At 60.2% G+C, this 20,881-nt stretch overlaps 1 protein-coding gene across 1 annotated transcript; it reads left to right on the forward strand.

Moving 5' to 3' along the window:
• The first annotated feature begins 1,236 nt into the window (after positions 1-1,236).
• Positions 1,237-20,825, forward strand: PRODH (proline dehydrogenase 1). The gene is made up of 14 exons (XM_070400112.1): positions 1,237-1,535; positions 6,787-6,995; positions 10,836-10,870; positions 11,261-11,410; positions 12,482-12,546; positions 12,762-12,878; positions 13,308-13,387; positions 14,242-14,323; positions 15,631-15,723; positions 15,813-15,959; positions 16,727-16,902; positions 18,185-18,283; positions 20,133-20,221; positions 20,295-20,825. The coding sequence occupies exons 1-14, from the start codon at positions 1,260-1,262 to the stop codon at positions 20,480-20,482; spliced, it is 1,806 nt and encodes a 601-aa protein (XP_070256213.1). The 5' UTR covers positions 1,237-1,259; the 3' UTR covers positions 20,483-20,825.
• Positions 20,826-20,881: the final 56 nt, after the last annotated feature.

Raw genomic sequence — 20,881 nt, forward strand, 5'->3', positions numbered from 1 at the left:
TGTGAATAGAGCTGCCATGAGAAAGGGTCACTTGCCACTATCCTCACAGTTGCTTGCTCCTGGGTTGAGGACTGGGGGATGGTAGCTGATCTGTTAAACGTGGATATTGACTGACATGAATTCAATTTTATCAGCCTCTTCATCAAGCTGTTGCCTGGAGGCTGCAAGTGGTCAACAGTGCTGAACAGATCAGGGTGTCCAATTCACCAGTACGCATGGAGCACCTGGTGAACCAGGTGAACCTGGTGGGCAAGGTGGGTGAGGTGGGGGGTGAGGCTGCCACCCCCAGTCAGACCCAGCTGTGGGCTACAAAATGTCTTCAGGAGCTACAGGAGGGGCCCAGGAGCGAGTGATGGGGAGCAGGCGCTATAGCGGGCAGTCAGGCAGGTCCCTCCCAGAAAGAAGGTGTTATTCCTGCGGCAGGCTCTGAATGTGATGTTGGAAGGAAGGGCATCTAGGCCCAGAGTGGGAAGTCCTTAGGAGTGAAGGGAGGCCTGAGGGAGGTGGCAAACCAGGTGGCTTTGCTGCCAGCCCCAAGGGTGGCACCGAGGACCTGCAGAGGAAGTTGGGGAGGAGACTGAAACCAGGGAGACCACAGGGGTTCCAAGGGAGCCTGTAGGTTCCCGGCCGGCCTTTGGGTGGGCGGTGGGAATGGGAAGACAGGAGCGATGGCTTCCCAAACGCCCCTTTACACCGCAGGAGAAGTGGACCGCCTCAGCTGTGAGTCCGTGCGGCTCAACGACCAGGGAGGAGCCCAGGTGCGCAGGTGCGCCGCGGGGCTGGCTGGCGGCGCAGGATCCACCTGACCCGGGGCGACTTGGAAAACCCGAAAAGAAATCGCACACCCGGTAGCGGGCCAGAGGCACGGAGTCCACAGCGGGGAAGGTGGAGCTGGGGGTGGGTGGCCAGGGAGACAGGGTCCCGTTTGGGGGTGTGGCCACGGACTGAAAAGGCGGGGTTCAGGCGTGAGTGGGGCTGCCCCGTGCGCGGGATCTGCCACGGGACACACACCGTCCCGGGACGCTCGTGGGGCTGGGCGTTCCCAGGAGCCGGCGCGCCCGCTGGGCGGGGCGGGGTGGGGCGGGGCTTCCGCAGGGCGCGCGCCCCGAGCGCAGGGCGGGGCCTCCCTGGAGGGGGCGCAGGTCCGGGGGCCCCGTGGGGCCTCGGGAGAAGCGGGCGCGGCTGGGCGCGGGGCGGGGCCTGCGGAGCGGCGCGGCAGCGGGTACTTAAGCAACTCGCGCGCGCGCCGGGGCCTGGCCATGGCTCTAAGGCGCATCCTCGTCGCCGTGCGCTCCCGCACTCCCCGCCTCGCCCCGCTGTCCACGGCGGCGCCGAAGACCCGCGAACAGCCCGCCGCTGGCCGGGGGCCCGTGCGCGGACGCGGGGCGGCTGAGGCCGTGCGGCCGCCGGTGCCCACCGTGGAGTTCGACAACGCGCAGGAGGCGTACCGCAGCCGGCGCAGCTGGGAGCTGGTGCGCAGCCTGTTGGTGCTGCGTCTGTGCGCCTCGCCCAAGCTGCTGGCGCACCACGAGCAGGTGCGAGCGGGTTGAGGGGCGGTAAGGGGCGCACCACGAGCAGGTGCGAGCGGGTTGAGGGGCGGTAAGGGGCGCACCACGAGCAGGTGCGAGCGGGTTGGGGGGCGGGGGTGCGGGCGGGTACGTAGGCCCCGGGTTCCTCTGCTTGTCCCGGGATTCGTTACGAACTTTCAGAGTGTAGAGAAGGGGCTTGCTGGGCATCGCCTGTAGCGAGGGAAGTCGGGGAGGGAGGTGTTTCCTGCATTCCTTTGGTCCCTGAATTTTGCGACTCCTCAGTACTACCAGCTAAAAACAAAGAACAGCTCCACGTTAAGCCCGGTACCGCCCGCAGGAATACAAAGTTGTGATCTGAAATTTAAAATCGAGTGTCCTCCGTGCTGCCCCAAGCGAGGTCTGGTGGAATTGAAGGGTTCGTAGTCGGAGTCCCCAGAGTTCTCCGCGATCCAGGGGCTTCCCAGACGCAGCCACTATGAACAGATGGTGTTGGGGGAGGAGATGGGAAGCTGCTCAAACACCAGACTTTTAAACCTTTGACGCGGTAACTTTGAAAAGTGTGAGGGCTTTGGGCAGGTGAGAAGCGGGACACTCACTGCCTTAGCCACGTCCCTCTGGGTAGAGATGCAGTTTTTTCAAAGGGATCCTGGGAACAGTTTGCAAGGCTCCAGTTGGTACCAAGGGTCCGGAAGGTTGTTCTTGCGGTTGGTTGGCCGCGGTTTCTCAGGTGAGACTGCTGAAGGGCATTGTGCTGCCTCCCTCCGCCCCGGGGAGGAGGCTGGACCAAGGAGCACTGAGCCACATCTCAGGCTTTGGTGAAGGCCAGGCCCCCGCAGGTGGGAGGTGAGGGCTCAGGTCCAGAAAGTCAGCGTCTGGCGGCTCCGAAGGGACTGTGCGGCCAGTGGAGGTGTTGGCCCAGATCCTTCCAGAAGCTGCACGGGATGTGGAGTCTGGGACTGATGGGAGGAGAGAGGAGCTGAACTGGAGCAGGGGAGGCCTCTGGGAAGCCATCCTGTGTTTGTGGCAGCGGGGAAGCCCCGAGGTAAAGCAGTGGCCCTGGCCAACTGAGGGAGGAGGGCAAGAAGGGGCTGAGGGAAGTGATGGCCCTTTGGGGAGCACCCACATCTGAGGAGAAGCCAGAAAGGAGCAGTGAGCACTGGTGGTGCAGCATTCAGAGGGAGGAGGCAACTGGGGGCGGGAAGACTTAGGGAAGAAGAGAGTGGTTGTCTGGGGTCCCTGCAGAGGGGAAATACAGGACCGGCTCCCGCAGTCTGGGCACCATGGGACTGCCAGGAGGAACTGGGATGAGGGGTGCAGAAGCTGTGCCCCTGGTTGTGGGTGGAAGGGAGGGAGGGAGGGGGCTTGGAACCAGCGAGGCCATATTTCGTCTAGGCACAGCCCTGGATTTTCTCTCCCAGGTTCAAAACCAGCAGTGAAGCCAGCGAAGCCGGAGGCCCTCGGTTACCTGGCGGGGGAGGGGGGGGGGGGCGCTCTCTGTGATGCCCGCAAGGGGCAAGTGCTGTGATGCAGGGACTGAGCTGCGGGTGCCTGGAAGAGGCTGGGGGCCCCTCCTAGGCTCCCTCAAGTCCAGCCTGTGCCCTGGGGATGCCCTCAAGGAGCCCACTATCGGTGGGAGGTGCTCTGCGTGTGCCCCCCCCCCCCTCCCCCATGGGGCCTGTTCTACCTTTGTCATTGCTGGTGGTCTCATTAGTGAGGGTGGTCTCGGTGCCTGGGACTGGAGGAAATGAGGCAGAGGCCAGACTGACTGCACAGACTGGTGGCCCTTGCCTGTCCTCTGCCCTGCAGTGAAAATTCTCCCGGCTGAGAATTACTCCTGCTCAGAGGCGCTGGTCCCTGCAGTTCCTGCTGGGGCGCTGGGGGTCATTAAATCTGCTCCCAGGGAGAGTGGCAGCCTGTGGAGCCGGGTTTGAGCTGTTGCATTGGCTCCGGACTCAGTGGGGGCCACACTGAGATTGTTTAGAAAAATCCAGGTCTTCCGTGACAAAGGCTTCTGTGCTTGGGCGTGAGCCAGTGCAGAAGGTGGTGGAAGGGACACTGCAGGTTATGACAAGTGGCCCTGCCAGAGGCAGGGAGAGACGGCCCACTAAAGCCCCCATGGCTGCACGCATCCATGTTTGACATGAGAACTAAAGTGTGTGTGACTGGTGCCAGATTCTAAATCCACGAAGGGTGCCCCCACCTGGAGAGAAGGTGGGGCTGCCCTCCTGTCAGGTTGTGCTGCCCGGATGGCTGCAAAGCGGCCACTTGTTCTGGAGTTGGATGTGAAACTGCCAGCCCTGCCCTGTGCCCTTGCACAGCCCTGTGGCAGGTCGGCCTCCCCTTTGCCAGGGTGAGAGGTGAGTGACTGGCTCCGTGACCTGGGTGGCCATGCCCTCTGAGCCCCCCCTGCCCTTGGAGCAGAGTAGGTCAGCGAAGAGCGCAATGCAGGGTGTGTGGGAGGGCACCAGCCCAGGGTCCCCGATCCCAGCCTTCCTGTCTGTGTCACTAAAGCGTCGGCCCTGCTCTTGCTCCGTCCATTAGTGGTGGCTGTGGCTGTGGCTGTTTTGGGCTGTGTTGGCGGAGTTAAATAGTGATGACAGAGGCAGTTTGGCCCACAAAGCCTAAATAAATTATTTACCATGTGGCCCTGGATGGGAAGGTTTGCAGGCCCGGGAGGAGACACCCCCGCACAGGGTGCCAGAGCTGGTGCACACACTGTCACGGGTTCCTTGCAGAGCCGGGTGATGGTCATTCCGCCCCGCCTGCCACTGGATGATCTTTGATATGTTTACGGCAAGTTTTTGCCTGGCCTGTGTGGCTCAGTGGTTGAGCATCCACCCATGAACCAAGAGGTCACTGGCTTGATTCCCAGTCAGGGCACATGCCCAGGTTGCAGGCTCGATCCCTAGCAGCAGGTGTGCAGGAGGCAGCCAATCCATGATGTTTCTCTCTCGTCGATGTTTCTATCTATCCTCTCTAAAAATCAATAATAATAATGATAATGATAATGAAAGACCTGCTTTTCCTCCTGTGAGGCTGCTTTGGCCGTGGCTCAGTGTTAGGCTGTGGGGAGAGAGGGAGGCCTGCCCTGTCCTCCCTGTTGGCACTTTCGTTTTCCATATCTAATCCCCTTTATAAAAACAACGAGATACAGTAGAATTAGACACAGGCTGCAGCAAGACAGGGGTGATGGCTGGAGAGCCTTGTCCTTGGGGCGCCCTGCACTGCTCCCAGGTGGCCTTGAGGCATCGCCATGAGCGCCATCCCGCATTCCGGGCCAGTGTGGGCTGCTTGAGGTTGTTCCTTGAAACCCTGATCCCAACAGATCTTCCCCCCAATAAAGGGGGTTCTATTATTTGAGAACCCTCAGGCTTTTCCTGTCTGTAGCTGGGATAGGGGCAGAAGACCCAGGAATTCCCAGATGGGTGCAGGGGGGTGGGGGTGGGGTGCCCTCCCAGCAGCCATCCCCGGGAGGTTCCTCTCACTCTGGCTGTCCCATGGCAGCAGCTGTGTCACCCCCTCACCTTGGCAAGCCCCCCTCTCTGCATGCAAGTCAGCAAACACTGTCCTCCCTGTTCTAAATCATCCCCTGGAGTGACCTTGCTCCTCCCTTCTTCGGAGTCTCTCCCTGGTAGCATATGAGCTCCCCTGTTCTGTGCAGCCCAGAATTGTACTGGCGTGAAGCGGCTGCTCAGGGCATTTGAATGAACGGCAGAAATGTGGGATGTGATTGGAGGAGAAAGCTGGGTAGTTGGGGGGCAGCTGCCTTCCTCGGGGACACATCCGCCTGAGCTGTTGGTCTGCCGTGGCCCCCGTTGGTTTCAGGGCGGGCTCTCCTCTCACAGAACTCTGCAGATGGTGCACCTGGCTTATTGCCACCTACACCTCACCCCAGATTCATTCTGCACATGTTTGTTTGTTCTACAACTATTGAAGACCTGGCCCCTTGCCAGGCACTGTATTAGGAACTTGGACTTAGCAGTGAACAAACCATTGAAACATCTAGGCGCTCGCCTTCTAGAAAGCTGTACCAAGTCCTCCTCTTCCCCAGCGTAGCCTCTGAGGTGTGGGTATAGGGAATGTTGTGAACATGCCCATTGCTCTTCCCAGAGGCCGGCCGTTGGCTTCTTTATCCACCCACTGTGGCCGGGCACCTGCCGAGTGCCGCTCGGACCCTCTGTGAGCATGCAGGGCGAGGAGGAGTGGCCTCAGCGGTGGCTCTTGGGACCCACCCTGCATGAGGAATGGTGATTGACAGTTGCTGCAGGCAGACTAGCAAGCTGCTTTGGGTGGTCTCCACTCTAAAATTGAGGCCCTGGGGCCCTGGCCAGTTTGTTCAGTGGTTAGAGCATTGGCCTGCAGAATGAAGGGTCATGGGTTTAAATCTGGTTAAGGGCACATACTTTGGTTGCAGGCTGGATCCCCGGCCCTGATTGGGGTGTGTGTGGGAGGCAATCAATTGATGTGTCTCACATTGATGTTTCTCTCTGTTTCCCCTCTCTTCCACTCTCTCTAAAAATCAATGGAAAGAAATATCCTTGAGTGAAGATTAATAAAAATCCTTCCTATATAATAAAAACCTAATATGCTAAGTGCCCAGTTGACCGGTCGGCCGTTCAACCAAAGTGTAATATGCTAATGATATGCTAAGGCCACTCAACCGCTTGCTATGACATGCACTGACCACCAGGGGGCAGACACTCCAACCAGTAGGTTAGCTTGCTGCTGGGGGCCGACATGCCCTGGAGCCCTCCCGCAGTCCCTCCTTGGCTGGCCAACCTCCTGCATCTCTCCCCAGCCCTGATCATGCAGCAGTGGGGTCCCTTGGCCTGGCCTGCACCCTCTTGCAATCTGGGACCCCTTGGGGGATGTTGGAGAGCTGGTTTCAACCAGATCCCACAGGGGGAGCTCTGCTCAGTCAGAAGCCAGGCTCACGGCTGGTGAGCACAGCTGTGGTGGTAGGAACCTCTCCTGCTCCTGTGGCAGTTGGACATCCCCCGAGGGCTCCCGGACTGCTAGAGGGCGCAGGCCGGGCTGAGGGACGCTCCCCCACCCCCAGTGCACGAATTTCATGCACCGGGCCTCTAGTAAGTAAGTAAATAAATAAGTGAATAAATAACTTAAATTAAATAAGATGGAGGCCCTAGGAGAGTGTCCAGGCTTTGTGGTTGGAGTGAAGGGGCCAGGGAAGCAGGGTGTCCTGCTGGGGACAGGGGAGGCTGCTGGCCCAAGACAACTTCTTCCCTTTGCCTTTCAGCTGCTCCATTTCACCAGGAGGCTTCTAGGACAACGGCTGTTCGACAGGCTGATGAAGATGACTTTTTATGGACAGTTTGTGGCCGGTGAGGACCAGGAGTCCATCCAGCCCCTAATCCGGCATAACCGGGCCTTTGGCGTGGGCTCCATCCTGGACTACGGAGTGGAGGAGGACCTGAGCCAAGAGGAGGCGGAGCGCCAGGAGATGGAGTAAGGCCTGCGGGGCATCTGGTGGTAACCCCAAAGCGCCCCAGGGCAGCCAGGGGCTGGGTCAAGGCCCAGGCTGGGAGGAGGCCAGGGCTAGGAGAGCCTGGTTGCTGGAATCTCAGTCTGGGGTTCTTGCGTTTTTGCCTCGTGAGGATTACAGCCCTGGGCTTTCATGGGATGTTCTGTGTGCATGAGGCCGGAGGAACATCGAGACTAGGGGTCAGCACACTGTGACCACAGCCGATCCCACCCACTGCCTGGTTTTGTACAGTCTGCAAGCTGAGGATGGTTTTTGCACTTTTAAATGGTTAAAGCAAATCAGAGCAAGAATAGTATTTTGTGACGTGTGAAAATTATATGAAATTCAAATCGCTTTTGCCCTGCGAGGGCTGAGTTGAGGAGCTGTGGCACACACGCTGAATGGCTCTCAGGCTGAGAATAGGGCTGCCCAGTTGGTTACAAACGATGTGCCTGCCCTGGTGTGGAGCCCCTTCCTGCTCTGCCCAAGCGTCTCTCCTGGGAGGACCCCACCCTTTCCTGGCCCCTGAGGTGGTTTTCTGATATGCAGGTGGGCTCTGCCTGGTGGGCTCGGAGCCTGCCCAGGCATCAGTGGGGAAGGGATTGTGCGGCCACGAATGGTTGACAAGCTGCCTGGGTTCCTCCTGAGGCCACCAACTTGCTGCAGGCTTTGTTCTCTGGGCAGTGAGTGTGGAAACATGGGCATGTCCCTGAGCCACCCTGCTGAGTCAGAATTAGGTCACCCTCCGCTTCCTGGAGTAGTGTCCTTAGGGGAAGTACAGACAAGACCTGCCCTTTCTTTGCAAAATGCCTGGTTTCCGTGCTGATGCCTGCACCTGTCCGGACAGGGCCCTCATTTGCATCTGGAGTCCCAAGTGCTGAAAGCAATTGTGCCCGACTGACCCGAGGCTTGGGCCAGGCCTGCTGAATAACCTGGGTCAGTCTAGGGCCAGGCTTGCTGAATAACCTGCCTGTGTCAGGCTGTGGTGTTTACCATGGGGGGTGGGGGGAAGAGGAGGAGGGGAGGGAAGGGGGGAGGGGAGGGGAGAGGAGGGAAAGGAGTCACATGAGGCTCCTGCCCTGGGAACAGAATGTCCAAGCCTCCAGCCAATTGGCCGGGGGAGCCCAGCCCCTGCCTAGTGATTCGCTGTCGTGAAGGCGGGGTTCTCCAGCTGAGCACCCCCTCTGTTTCCAGTGGGGGCTGTGGCTGCCTGTTGACTAACTAATAGGCTCTGTGTCCCTCTGGGTCAGGGTGAGGGCTGGATGGTTTCACCGTGGGATTTTCTCTCTTTCTCTTTCTCTCTCTCTCTCTCTCTCTCTCTTGTATGAAAAGACTCCTTTCCCAGGGTGGCCTGCCTGGCTTCCTCCCTGCCCTGCCGTGGGGCTCAGGGGCCTGTGCCCTTGGACTGCCCTGCTGTTAGCAGCCCTGGTCCTGCAGGAGCACCACTTGGTGGGCCCTGGGACATGAGTGGTGGTCCCTCCCCACCCTAACAGGGTGACTGCCAGCCAAGCCAGTGGCATGTGCCAAGGACTTGTGCCCAGCTCTGCTGCCAGAGGCCCTGTGCCCGAGGAGGGGCCTGGGCTGAGGTGTGCACCGTCAAGTTGCCTGCCTGCCTGGCTGACGGGATGGTCCCAGCTAGGAGTGGCTCTAAACGTGCCCATGGACCCTGTAGTGATGTGGAGGCCCCTGCCCCAAATGAAGGCCGCAGGTGGGGATTGCCGGGCCTGCCTTGGGCACAACTGTTAAAGGCACAGACAGTGTGGACGCATCTGCAGGCCCAGGAGGGCTTCTCAGGGCAGGAAGCAGGAGGTGGGAGACAGTAGCCATCTGGGGAGGGTGTGGGGTGGTGTTTCCCAGAACACTTGATGGAAGGCAGAGGCCAGGGCCCCGACTCTAGGAGAGGACCCCCACGGGGTCTCCCCAGCAGGCAGAGGCCATGGAGAAGGGGAAAGGGGCTAGGGTGTCATCTACCTGGCAATGGGCTGTGATAAGGACACCCAGGGACAGTGTGACGGCAGGCGTGTCTGTCCAGTTTATGCAGACCCAGGGCTGGCTGGAGGCTGTCTGGGCTTCGGTCCCCAGAGTGGTGGCAGCTCCCTGGGATACACGTGCACAGAGTGTCTTGGGGGCGGAAATAACCATGATCTCCGAGGCTTTCCTGCCGCTGAGCATGCTGGGAGCGAGAAAGGGAGAGTTCTCCGAGCCTGGAGACCTTTAGATATAGGTAACGGTTCCCATCGATGGAAGGCTGTCTGCCTAGTAGACAGGTTACCGTGCTCAACGCTCACCTTCTCTGAGCCACGGACTGTTGTGGAGCAGGTCTGCGTCCTGCCGGCTGCTGCCTGAGCTGACCAGGACACTGCCTGGGCCACACCTTGGAGGGCCTGGGGCTGGTCTTGTAGGTGCCCTTGCCCAGGGGCCTCAGGTTGGGGGTTGGGGTGGGAGCTCCTTGTTCTCGCAGGGATGTCGTATGTGGGGCCAACATGGTCACATACCTCACCCTCTTCCTTCTGTTACTAGTACATCAAGCACTTGCTTGTGGTTGGCATGAGGTGGCTGGAGCAGTGGCTGCAGGTGTAGCTCCCATTCTTGCCCCCAGGCTGTGGCCTCGTGGGTCCTGCCCTAGGCGATGTCCCAGGGTCCCAGATTCAGGCCTGGGGACTTGCTCGGGGGCAGTGAGGTGAAAGTGGGCACAGCCTCTTAACACAGGCGGGGCCACCACCCGCAGGTGCAGGTCCCTGTCAGCAGCTTCCCTTGCTTTCCCGTGGCCTAGAGTGCCCCCGGGGGATGCCACTGCCCCTTCCCTGTGGGTGAGAGCAGATGAGCAGAGCTGCGGGGCTGTGCAGCTGCGCTGAGCCCTCTCTGTGGTACCTGAGAGGCTTTAGATACAAATCGGGTGACAAAGCTGCGGGGGTGCCTGCCCTGAGCCTGTGGGCAGCCATCATGAGCGCTCCCTTCATCTGAAGACTTAGCCTCCTGCTGACGACCCCACGCCACTGTGAGGATGAGGGTGGTGGTTGCTGTGATGCTGGGAGGTGGTGGGGGTGTGGGGGAGTGGGCAGGGCTGGCCAGGGACTGCCGAGGCCAGTGTGGCGGAGCGCTGGTTGGGGTGGGGGTGGCCAGGGCTGAGGGCTGGCCTCACTGTCCTGTCCTCATAGCCTGGGGGTGCTATTCAGGTATGATGGGAGGGTTTTCATTTTCAAAGAAACATTTTGGTTGTTGCTTGGAAATTAAGTCTAAGGGGCAAGAGTGCAGCGGGGTGCGGGGTGGCTAGAGATGGGGCCTGCTGTGTGTGGGAGCAGGAGGCCAGTCTTGGGCCCCGGTGGTGGGAGGTGCCTGGATGAGGACGGGTGGAGGGCAAAGCCAGGGGCCCTCACTCATCCGTTCGGGGAATTTGTACGCCGGTGGTGGCCCGTCTTCGTTTCTCATCAGCCCTGACTGGCCCTATAGTTCTGCCCTTTCCTCAGAAGGATTGGCTGCAGAGCGAGGCCTCCTTCCAGGACTCATCCGTGCTCTGGGCTGTTCAGAGCTCCCACCTGTCAGGGGCTTTTACTTCTGGTCCAGGGGGGAGGGCTCCGCCCACGGGGAACCTCGGCTTCTCCGGTGCAGGCTGCTCCCCTCCCAGCTCAGAGGGGGTCACTGGAGGCCTGGGTGGGTGGGGCGGCTGAGTCACTCTTCCCTGCCCTGGCTCACCAGCCCTCACACAGCTTTCAGGTCAGGTTCAGGGCTCAGCCTCGTTTTCTCTCATCCTGATGGGTCGTCCGTCCTTGTCAGTTGTGCCTGGGGTGGCATGACCTTGACCCTTGCCCTCTTCCTTCCCTAAGGTCCTGCACTTCAGCGGCGGAGAGGAAGGACGGAGGTAAGAGGGGGCTGCTCACCAACAAATGCTCTCACCGCCACCCCCCTGGTCCCCCACCCACCATGGCTGGCACCTGGAGTGGGGGCGTAGCCAGCCCAGGGGGCAAAGGGCGGTGCTGGCTTCTGTCCCACGTCCATGGGCACCCAGGCCGTGGCTCTCAGTGTGCTGACGCACCCTCCCGGCTGGCCCTCCGTTGGTCTGGGTTCTGCCTCCCCGGCCCAGGTCTGCCATGTGACTAGGGCTCTTCCGGGGAGGAGCAGTGGGTGCGGGGTCAGGTGACTTTGGGACTGGCAAACAGCCTCGAGCACGTGCAGGGGGTCAGGGCATCTGTGTGCTGGGAGCGAGGCTGGGGCGGGTGCCGGGCCCGGTCAGTGCTCAGGCCGTTTGCAGGCGCCAGTAAGAGGGAGAAGCAGTACCAGGCCCACCAGGCCTTCGGAGACCGCAGGGACGGCGTCGTCAGCGCCCGCACCTACTTCTACGCCAACGAAGCCAAGTGTGACCTCCACATGGAGACGTTCCTGCGCTGCATCGAGGCTTCAGGTGGGGCCACGCTCTTGGCTGGCTGTCCCCCTGCCAGGCCCAGCCCGGCGACCCGTGGAAATGCGTGCGCGGGAGGCCGGACCGGAGGGCGCGCTCAGGGATTCCTCTCTGTCTGGGCGGCCCTGACGGTTGTGAGGATAATCTGGGGTGATGGGGGAGCCACAGGCCAGGCTTAAGTCACGCTGGGGTCATGCCTACGTCCAGCAGCTCTGCGAAGAGCCCAGTTGCCCCCAGGAAGATGCCTCCCTCCCCTGTCCTGGGCACCGGGTGCCCGCGTGGACCTCTGGGAAGGCTTTCGGTGGCCAGCGGCCCCCAGGTGTGGCAGGGGCAAGACGCTGGGTACACAAGGCACTTGGGTTTGCAAGGGCTGCACTGTTCAGAGAGCGCGTGTCCATCTCCTCTGGTGGAGAATTCCTCCTCACAGCCTCGCGACAGGACTCCCTGCCGAGGGGGTCACTGAGGCCTCGTGTCCTGCAGTTGTTAGAGACCCACCAGGTCACAGCGCCGTCCCCTGTGCATCCCCAGCAGCCTCCTGTGACGGGAAAGTGGGTCCCGCACCTTCCGACGGGCCAGGATCAGAACAGTCTTCTAAGTGGTGCTGGGGAGACCCTGGCCAGTCAGGCAGACACTTGGCCGTCCAGTGCCCAGTGCCAGGGGCACCTGTTTGCCTCCCTGCCCACTCTGCCTGGGAGCAAATAGACGGGAGGCTTCCATAGAAGCAGAGACGCGCTCTGGAAGCCATAAGCCAGATACAAACGTAGTGACGGAGCCCCTTACGCGCTCCAGCCTGCTTTCTGCTCCGCATCTGTGTTTGTGAGCCCCCATGGGCAGCCGGGGGCTGATGGCAGGGGAGAGGAAGCAGCAGGGAGAGGGGTGGCCATCAGGACTGTGTAGGAATGGGCAGGCCTCCCCACCGCCTTCCTGACCCACATGGCGAATGCAGATGAGTCACTGTCCCCACGGGGTGGGGCGTGTGGAGGAGCTGTGTGCCCGCTGGTTTGGGTGAGCACGGCTCCTGGTCCCCTCCCGCCCCTCTCCGGAGCCTGAGGGCTCTTCCTGCGGCTTCCCCAGGTGGAGCCAGCGATGACGGCTTCTCAGCCATCAAGCTCACTGCGCTGGGGAGACCCCAGTTTCTGGTAAGTGCTGGAACCTTCCACGTGCAGAGAGAGTTTGCAGGAACTGCAGGCTACCGTGAGCGCACTGAGTGAAAGCTCCTGTGCCAGTACCTTGGGGCTGGGAGCCAAGCACACAGGTGGGATGGGATGGGAGGGGGCCCTGGGGCTGTGTGGGGGTTCTGGGGGCCGGGAGCTGGGCTTGCACCCGTGACGGCAGCTCAGGCCCGCATTTGCAGCTGCAGTTCTCAGACGTGCTGACCAAGTGGAGACGGTTCTTTCACCAAATGGCTGCCGAGCAAGGGAAGGCCGGGCTGGATGCCATGGACACAAAGCTGGAGGTGGCGGCACTGCAGGTGGGCAGCCCTTCCCTGGTGGTGTGAGTAGACGGATAAGACACTGGGGGGCCTCGGGGGGGGGGGGGCACCCTGCCCAGGAGAAACGGCCAGGCAGTGTCTAAGGTGGGTTCCCAGAGCTGCTCCAGGGCCCGCAGACCACCCTGAAGCTGCTAGGGTTTGTCGGGGAAGGAATCTGACCAGAGGGTACAGTCACACTGGACCGGAGGGTGGAGGGGCTGGCCCTGCAGGTAGCAGAGCTCTTCGGAGCTGCAGGGACAGGAAAGGGACATCCGGAACCCATGGGGAGGGACCATCTATGGAGCAGAAACACAGCCGGAACTAACAGTGTAACCAAGTCAAAATAGATCACAAACCGACAGGCGGGAGACACGGAGTGGGAGTGAGTGGGGCCGGGGGCCCGGGACAGACACCTTCTCGCTTCTCCAGGAAAGCGTGGCGAGGATGGGCATTGCGTCCCGGAAGGAGATTGAGGACTGGTTCAGAGCAGAGACCCTGGGCGTGTCCGGGTAAGAGCAGCGCCTGCCTGAGATGGGCAGCTAGCTACCTGGTCAGGTGTGGTTCCAGCTGAGTCCCAGCAGCCTCTCCCAACCCTGGTCACCCGCCTGGACTGTGGGCCTTGGGGTGATGGCGCCAAAGGAACTGCTGCCCTGAGGTGCACAGGACGGGAGCTGACAGGCACCTGGGATCCATGGGGGAGGGCCAGCAGCTCGGGCACAGGCTTGGTGACTGCAGCTGATTAGGAGTACAGCCCTCCTGGGTCCACCGGCTGACAGGTGAAGGGCCAGGGCAGCTGAGCCCCGCAGGGCCCCGGGCTTCATCCTCAGGGGCGGGGGCTGGGACTGAGGTCTCTGTGGGGCCTTGGTGCAAGCCCCGAGTTTTCAGAGCTGCCGCTGCCCCGATGCAGGACACGTTCATGTTTTGGGTTTTTGTGTATATCATCTGAGGATATTTTTTTCATTGTTTTTAGAGAGAGAAAGCAAGGGAGAGAGAAAGAGAGAGGAAGGGAAAGAGAGAAACATCGATATGAGAGAGAAACAGCGAGCAGTTGCCTCCTATACGCACCCCGGCCGGAGATCAAACCCGCAGCCTGGGTATGTGCCCCACCAGGAATCAGAACCTGGGACCCTTCGGTGCACAGAACGACGCTCCCACCGAGCTACACCGGCCAGGGTTGGTTTTCATTTTTTAAACGGAGAATGACATTTATATTTTATCTGACTTTTGAAACTGAACACTGAGGTGGGTTCTGCAGGGACTGGGTTTCGGGGTGCTCTTTTAGGGAATGGACTGGTTTGGGGTCTAGGCCCCCAAACAGATCCTAGCTGCTGCCACCACTCTGCTGACCGCCCTTCCCCCGCAGCACCCTGGACCTGCTGGACTGGAGCAGCCTCATCGACAGCAGGACCGAGCTCTCCAAGCACCTGGTGGTCCCTAACATGCAGGTGATGCCACCCCGCTCACCAGTGAGCCCTGTCCCAGAGGAGGCTGGGCCGGGAGGGGCCATGTTCCTGTCGCCCATCCTGGGCCAAGACTACTGTCCTCCCTGGCCCCACAGGAGCCCATGGTCTAGGGCAAGGATGTCAAACTCACGGCCTGCGGGCCACATGCCTCATTTATGGTATTTGGCCCGTGTTAGCCTTTGAGTTTGACGTGCTGGGTCTAGGGGGAAGAAGACAGACCCACTAGTGCCCCATAGAGTGGGACAGAGACCCACAAGGAGAGGGACATCTGGGGAGCCTTCCCATGTCATCTGTCCTTGCATGTTGGGTCACCCCGAACCTCACGGGCTCATATGATCGCCCTCCCAGGCTCTAGGTGGTTCTCTCTCAGGGTTTCCCTTGCGGTTGTACTTGGAGCGGCAGAGGCTGGGGTCAGTGTGGAGGGTCCCCACTTGCATGGCCAGCGGCCGGCCAGGGCTTCCTCACTGTGTGGCCGCTGGTTCCCAGTGCAAGTGTCCCAGGGGCCAGGCGGAAGCTGTCACCTTTCCTAGCCTCGCCTCAGAATCCCACATCTCCCCGCCTGACTGTTGATTAACAGTCACTAGGTGGCCCGCGTTCAGGGGAAGGAATGAGACTCCACTTGCCCCGGGAGGGTGTTTGAAATCGCCTCTGAAGCTGGATGTGAAGGAACCGCAGAGGCAAACACTGCCTTCCACACACCTCCAGCCTCAGCCCTGAGGGCCCAGCCTCCAGCTGAGACACCGCGGACCCCCACTCCTCCTCAGAGCGCCCTGGCCAGGGTTAGCGGGCAAGTGGGGAGAGCAGAGGGCCCCAGTGCCACGCAGGCCTGCAGGGTGTGTGCCAACCTGCCCCAGCTCCCTGCAGGGCACCATCTGGGGCTGGTGCCTCCGTCCCATCAGTCTGCTGCACGGCTGTTATTGCTCTGAGCCCGCGCCCTGCTTGGGGCTGAGCCCTTCCTGGTGATTGGATGGGTCCAGGGTAGCCTCCTTGGCGCTGTGTGGGAACAGAAGGGGGACGTCCGAGGGTCCTGGGGAGGTTGGGGGAGCAGACTTGGTGCAGGCCTGACCTGTGAGGTTACACCTCCAAGTGGCCTTGTCCCTGGGTCACCAGCCGGCCTCAGGGCAGGGTGCTGATCTTCATGCACAAACAGGGTGGAGGAGGGGCCTGGATGAGGGGGTCTCGCTGGTTCTGGGGACCAGGCAGCAGGTATTGGTAGGCTCTGGGCAGGGGAAGCACAGGCTTCGAGAGGGCTGGTCCAGCGCCTGACACCTGCCCGTGTGCGCCCTCAGACAGGACAGCTGGAGCCGCTGCTGTCGGGATTCACCGAGGAGGAGGAGCAGCAGATGAGGAGAATGCTGCAGAGGATGGATGTCCTGGCCAAGGTTGAGGCCTGGGATGTGCCCGGGGGCTGGGGGGCGCCTGTCTCACCTGAGCCCCCGACAAACCCTCTCTCCCACCCCTGACCTCTAAGAAAGCCACCAAGGCGGGGGTGCGGCTGATGGTGGACGCGGAGCAGACCTACTTCCAGCCGGCCATCAGCCGCCTGACGCTGGAAATGCAGCGCAAGTTCAACGTGGAGAAGCCACTCATCTTCAACACGTACCAGTGCTACCTCAGGGTACGTCCGGCCCCTGAGCCCCCCCCCCCCCCCCCCCCCGAGCCCCCAGGTGGAGGAGGGAGGTTGGTCGATCCAAGTCCCAGACAAGGTGTTGAAGGGGCGGGAGGAAGACGAGCTTGTTCAGGGTCCACTTAATGTCTTTAAATCCCAGATGTCAAAGCCTTCACGAATGACCGTTTTCTGTAAGAATTCGATGAAAGCTCTGGGCCTTTGCCCAGAAAAGACTTGCCTAGAATTTTGCATGTCCCTCAGTAATGCTTCAGGGTGATCCCTGAGGACAAACCTAGAACGGGCTGCTTGGGGAGACCAGTGAGGTGTTTAGAGGCCGCGGGTGGGGGTGAGGGGTTATCTAGGCAGGGGCCCACCCCCAAATCAGCCTGAGGGGACACATATACAGTGGCTGCTGGCACCTGCTGTGTCCCCTCAAAGGACTGCCCAGGCCAAACAGAAGAGGCTGCAGGTGGCCCCCCGTCACCATTCCTTGTGGACAGTGGTCAAAGGGCCTCTCACCCACACCTGTCTTCCAGATCCCCTGGACACCCACAGGGCACCTCCCTCAGCCACCAGCTGCTGCCCCAGTGCCCCTTGCTGACTGTACCCTGGATGCTCCTAGGCCCAGACAGGTCCCAGGACAAGCAGGTCACACTCAAAGGCTCACACAGGCCAAATAAATGAGGCATGCGGCCCTCGAGTTCGACATGCTTGCCCTGGGAAGTGCTGGCTGGAGGGGTTGACCTAGTTACTGACTCTTGGCCCTGACCCTGCAGGATGCCTATGACAATGTCACCCTGGACTTGGAGCTGGCTCGCCGCGAGGGCTGGTGTTTTGGAGCCAAGCTGGTGCGGGGTGCCTACATGGCCCAGGAACGGGCCCGCGCTGCGGAGATTGGCTATGAGGACCCCATCAACCCCACGTACGAGGCCACCAACGCCATGTACCACAGGTGCGCCCGTCCTTCCTGGGTCCCAGAGCCGCAGGGCCACCTGGGGAAGGGAGGGGAGGGAGAAAAGGGGGAGGGAAACATACCTCCTTGGTGCTGGAGCGGACACGATGGGCCCCGATCTGAAGGGGGAGCAGCCCTGGAGACAGCAGCTTCTGGTAAGAGCAAGACTTTGGCCCTGAGGCCAGAACTATTGTTTTCTGCTTTTGATTTACTTTTTCAAAAACATTAAGGTCGTTTAAAAAATGTCTTTATTGATTTTTTAGAGAGAGGAAGGGCGAGGGATAGAGAGCACACCCCCTATTGGGGACTGAGCCTATAACCCGGGCATGTGCCCTGACCGGGAATTGAACTGGTGACCTCTTGGTTCATGGGTCGACTTTCAACCACTGAGCCACACTGGCCAGGCCAGGCGGCTTTTTTAATATAGAAACGTCGACCAATGAAACTGAACTGGCCTGGGTCCCCGGCACTGGCAGCTCCCGGCACCGCACTCACCTTATTTCCAGGGACCATCACGGTCTCTCGTGCTGCGTTTGTCTGGTGATAGTTCATGCAGGACGGACAGGCTGGCTGCGTGCTGTTTCTCTACGAGGTGGTGCAAATGTGTTGCAAATTCAAAGACCCCCGAGGGTCTCCCTCACTGACCTGCCTTTCGGTCCCGGCAGCGTCCGCTTCCTTCCAGGAGCTGCATGCGCCTCTCTTGGTCAGAACTCATGGTCGGCATGTGCGCTGTCTTCTGCCCTCGCTTTGCGGGTAAAGCTGTATCTGGACCCCCCAGGTCGGCGTGCAGACCATAACGGCCAACGCAGGTGCCTGTGCTCATGTGTCCCTATGAGCTCTAAGGTGCTTGGTGTCCTGCGTTAAGGGTGACCCAAGGCACAGCCTGTCCGTCCTTTGTGCCCAGGGGTGAGGACAAGCTGTGGCTGGCAGTGGAGTTGCTGGATCAGAGGACGTGCACCCTGCCCAGCTGTTTTCACTGCCAGATGGAGCAGCGGTCAGGCTCCCCCAGCACAGGGAGCCTCCTTTCCGGACGTGAAGCTGCATCTGTCCTGGGTGCACAGAGCATGTGCCTCAGCTAGTTCCCTCCGATGCCTAACCCCAGTGCTGCTTGCTTTTTCTTTCGTACTCACAGGTACTGAGAAGGCTGAGTGCTCCTTGTCTTGTCCTGGCACCATGGGTAACCTCTACGAGGAGCGGGCTTGCTGAGTGGCCCTGGGCCCACCTGTGGCCTTTGCCCCATGGGGAGCTCTCCGGGCCCAGGCTCACGTGCCTCTCCCCCCAGGTGCCTCAATTATGTCCTGGAGGAGCTGAAGAACAATGGCAAGGCGGAAGTGATGGTGGCCTCCCACAACGAGGACACGGTGCGCTTCACGCTGCGCAGGTAAGGTGGCCCCGCCCACATTTGTCTGCGTGCTCCCGGGTCAGGGAAGAGCTTGGCGAGACCCTGGAAGCATGTACAGCAAACATGTCAAACTCAAAGGCTGACATGGGCCAAATGAGACATGCGGCCCGTGGGCCGTGAGTTTGACATGCTTGGTGTGCAGAATGCCCTGCCAGGCACGGTGGGTGTTTGGGGGAACATCTATGGACAACGGGAGAGGCGGCTTTAGTGCTTCCCAGACCCTGCCCGCCAGGTCTTGCGAGGCATTGGCACTGCTGTAGCAAAGAGGCTATCTGCAGTTAATTTGGTTTTAAAAATGAATACCTGGCGTACTAGTTTCAAATTCAAAAAAATAAATGTCGTTAGGTGACTTAAATAGCTTCTTAAAATACACAAATGCAGGGTGGAATGCTGAAATCCCTCAGGAAACCTCTGATGCCTGGCCTCTTTAGAGACAATTACTCCTAACATTTTACACGCATTTGGAATTTAACAGAGTCTGTTTTCTCTTTAAATGCCTGCCCTGTGGAGCAAAACTTTGGTGGGATCCTTACAAGTCAGATATAGGAAGCAGGTGAAGCAAATCCTTAAATGTTCCAGTATTGTTGCCGTGTTCTTTCATCTTGTCTTAGCCCGAGCAGTGCCACACCGGGGGCCGGGGTCCAAGTTCCCCGCCTCTCCCCAGTCACAGCCTCCTGGGGCTTAGGCCAGTGATGGCGAACCTTTTGAGCTCGGCGTGTCAGCATTTTGAAAAACCCTAACTTAACTCTGGTGCCGTGTCACATAAGAAATTTTTTGATCTTTGCAACCATAGTAAAACAAAGACTTATATTTTTGATATTTATTTTATATATTTAAATGCCATTTAACAAAGAAAAATCAACCAAAAAAATGAGTTCGAGTGTCACCTCTAACACGCGTGTCACCTCTAACACGCGTGTCATAGGTTCGCCATCACTGGCTTAGACCCTGCACTGAGTCTTGCTGGTCCTCAAGTTTCCCAGGAGTAAAGCAGGGGCCCCCCAAGGCTTGCTGCTGAGTGGGGCTTCCTAAGGGGGCAGTGAAGGTACAGGTGGGGTGAGGGCACTGCCTGGAGAGCTGACTCTAAACCCGTTCAGTCACGTCACCGCTCCTTTGTTAGGATGGTGCTGCCTTTTCCATCTGAAATTGCAATGGAAACCGTGATTTCTAACGCACAGCAGTGGCAGCCACCTCCTGCTCCAGGGGCCAGGGAGCCTCGAGCAGCTCAGGCTCACCTTCCCTGGGAAGCGGTGTGGTCTCTGATCAGCCCCCAGGGACCTCAGAGAGCCTGTCAGCTTTGACCAAGTAACAACCCAGCACAAAACTCAGTGGCCGAACAGCAGTATGTTCTGTGGGCCTGCAGTGTGGACTGGGCTCAGCTGGGGCCTACTTGGCCCTAAATGGCCTCATTTGTGGCTGGGACAGCAAAGGGGACTGCATCTCATGGCACAATAGCCACTGGGGGCTGGTGTCTGCTCTATGGGACAGAGCAGCCAGTGAGGGGTGACAAGTGGCCTGGTTGGGTGTGAGGGCTGGAAGCTTCCCCGAGCCACACCATGGGTCAGAGTACCACTAAGGGAGGTTGGGACAAGCAGGAGGGAAGGGGCCACTGGGAGTGCGCCCAGCAGGAGGGAGGCTGGCTTGGGAAGGAGGGAACTTAGTAGCCACGGGCTGAGGTGGGAGCTGCAGGGCAGAGGCCTAGTCTGGGCAGGACAGAGCTTATAGCCCTGCAAAGAATGGAGGTTAGAGCATGTGGATGGGGATCTGGGGGTGGCAGGGGGGCTCAGAGCTGGCCCAGGGGCTCACCTTCTGCCTTGGCTGGTCACAGGATGGAGGAGTTGGGCCTGCACCCCGCTGACCGCCAAGTGTACTTTGGACAGCTGCTGGGCATGTGTGACCAGATCAGCTTCCCGCTGGGTAAGCTGGGCCTCCCTGGGGGTGGGGTGCGGGCGTCGGGGTCAGGACTCACCACCTCTGCCTGTGCGTGCAGGCCAGGCGGGCTTCCCTGTGTACAAGTACGTGCCCTACGGCCCTGTGATGGAGGTGCTGCCCTACCTGTCCCGCCGTGCCCTGGAGAACAACAGTGTCATGAAGGGCGCCCGACGGGAGCGGCAGCTGCTATGGCAGGAGCTCAAGCGGAGGCTCTACACAGGCAACCTCTTCTACCGCCCGGCCTAGCGCCCACGGGCCACTTGCCACCAGACTTGGTTTCCCAGGGCCTCAGGCTGGGGTCTGGCTGGCCCCTAGGCCAATGCTGCTACAGCCCAGCCGCACGCGGATTCACCTCTCCACACCCAAGATTCTGAGAACGGCTTCCTACCCAGGATGTGGGCACCCACGTACAGGCTGTCTGATACCTGCCAGAGCCACCGAGAAGGTCAGGAACTGCCCTTTGAGTGGGCACCGCCCCCATCTCTGCCCACTTTCCACCAGGGTCTGTCGCACACACCTTGAGCCCCACAGGTGGGCCAGCCAGGCCAAGGGAGGTGGACTGGTCAATAAACCACTTCTGCAGCCAGGAGCCCTCCACGCCCTTTCCTGTGGGGCCCTCAGGTGGGGTCAGCAGAGAGGGCGTGG

The sequence above is a fragment of the Myotis yumanensis genome, unplaced genomic scaffold (assembly GCF_028538775.1).
Source record: "Myotis yumanensis isolate MYYU_CA2020_CCGP unplaced genomic scaffold, mMyoYum1.0.hap1 SCAF_19, whole genome shotgun sequence".
Taxonomy (NCBI): domain Eukaryota; kingdom Metazoa; phylum Chordata; class Mammalia; order Chiroptera; family Vespertilionidae; genus Myotis; species Myotis yumanensis.

Coding starts and splice junctions, on each gene's coding strand:
- PRODH (XM_070400112.1), top strand. CDS start 1,260: ATGGCTCTAAGGCGCATCCTCGTCGCCGTGCGCTCCCGCACTCCCCGC. Junction 1,536..6,786: donor TGCTGGCGCACCACGAGCAG/GTGCGAGCGGGT, acceptor TTTGCCTTTCAG/CTGCTCCATTTCACCAGGAG. Junction 10,871..11,260: donor GGCGGAGAGGAAGGACGGAG/GTAAGAGGGGGC, acceptor GGCCGTTTGCAG/GCGCCAGTAAGAGGGAGAAG.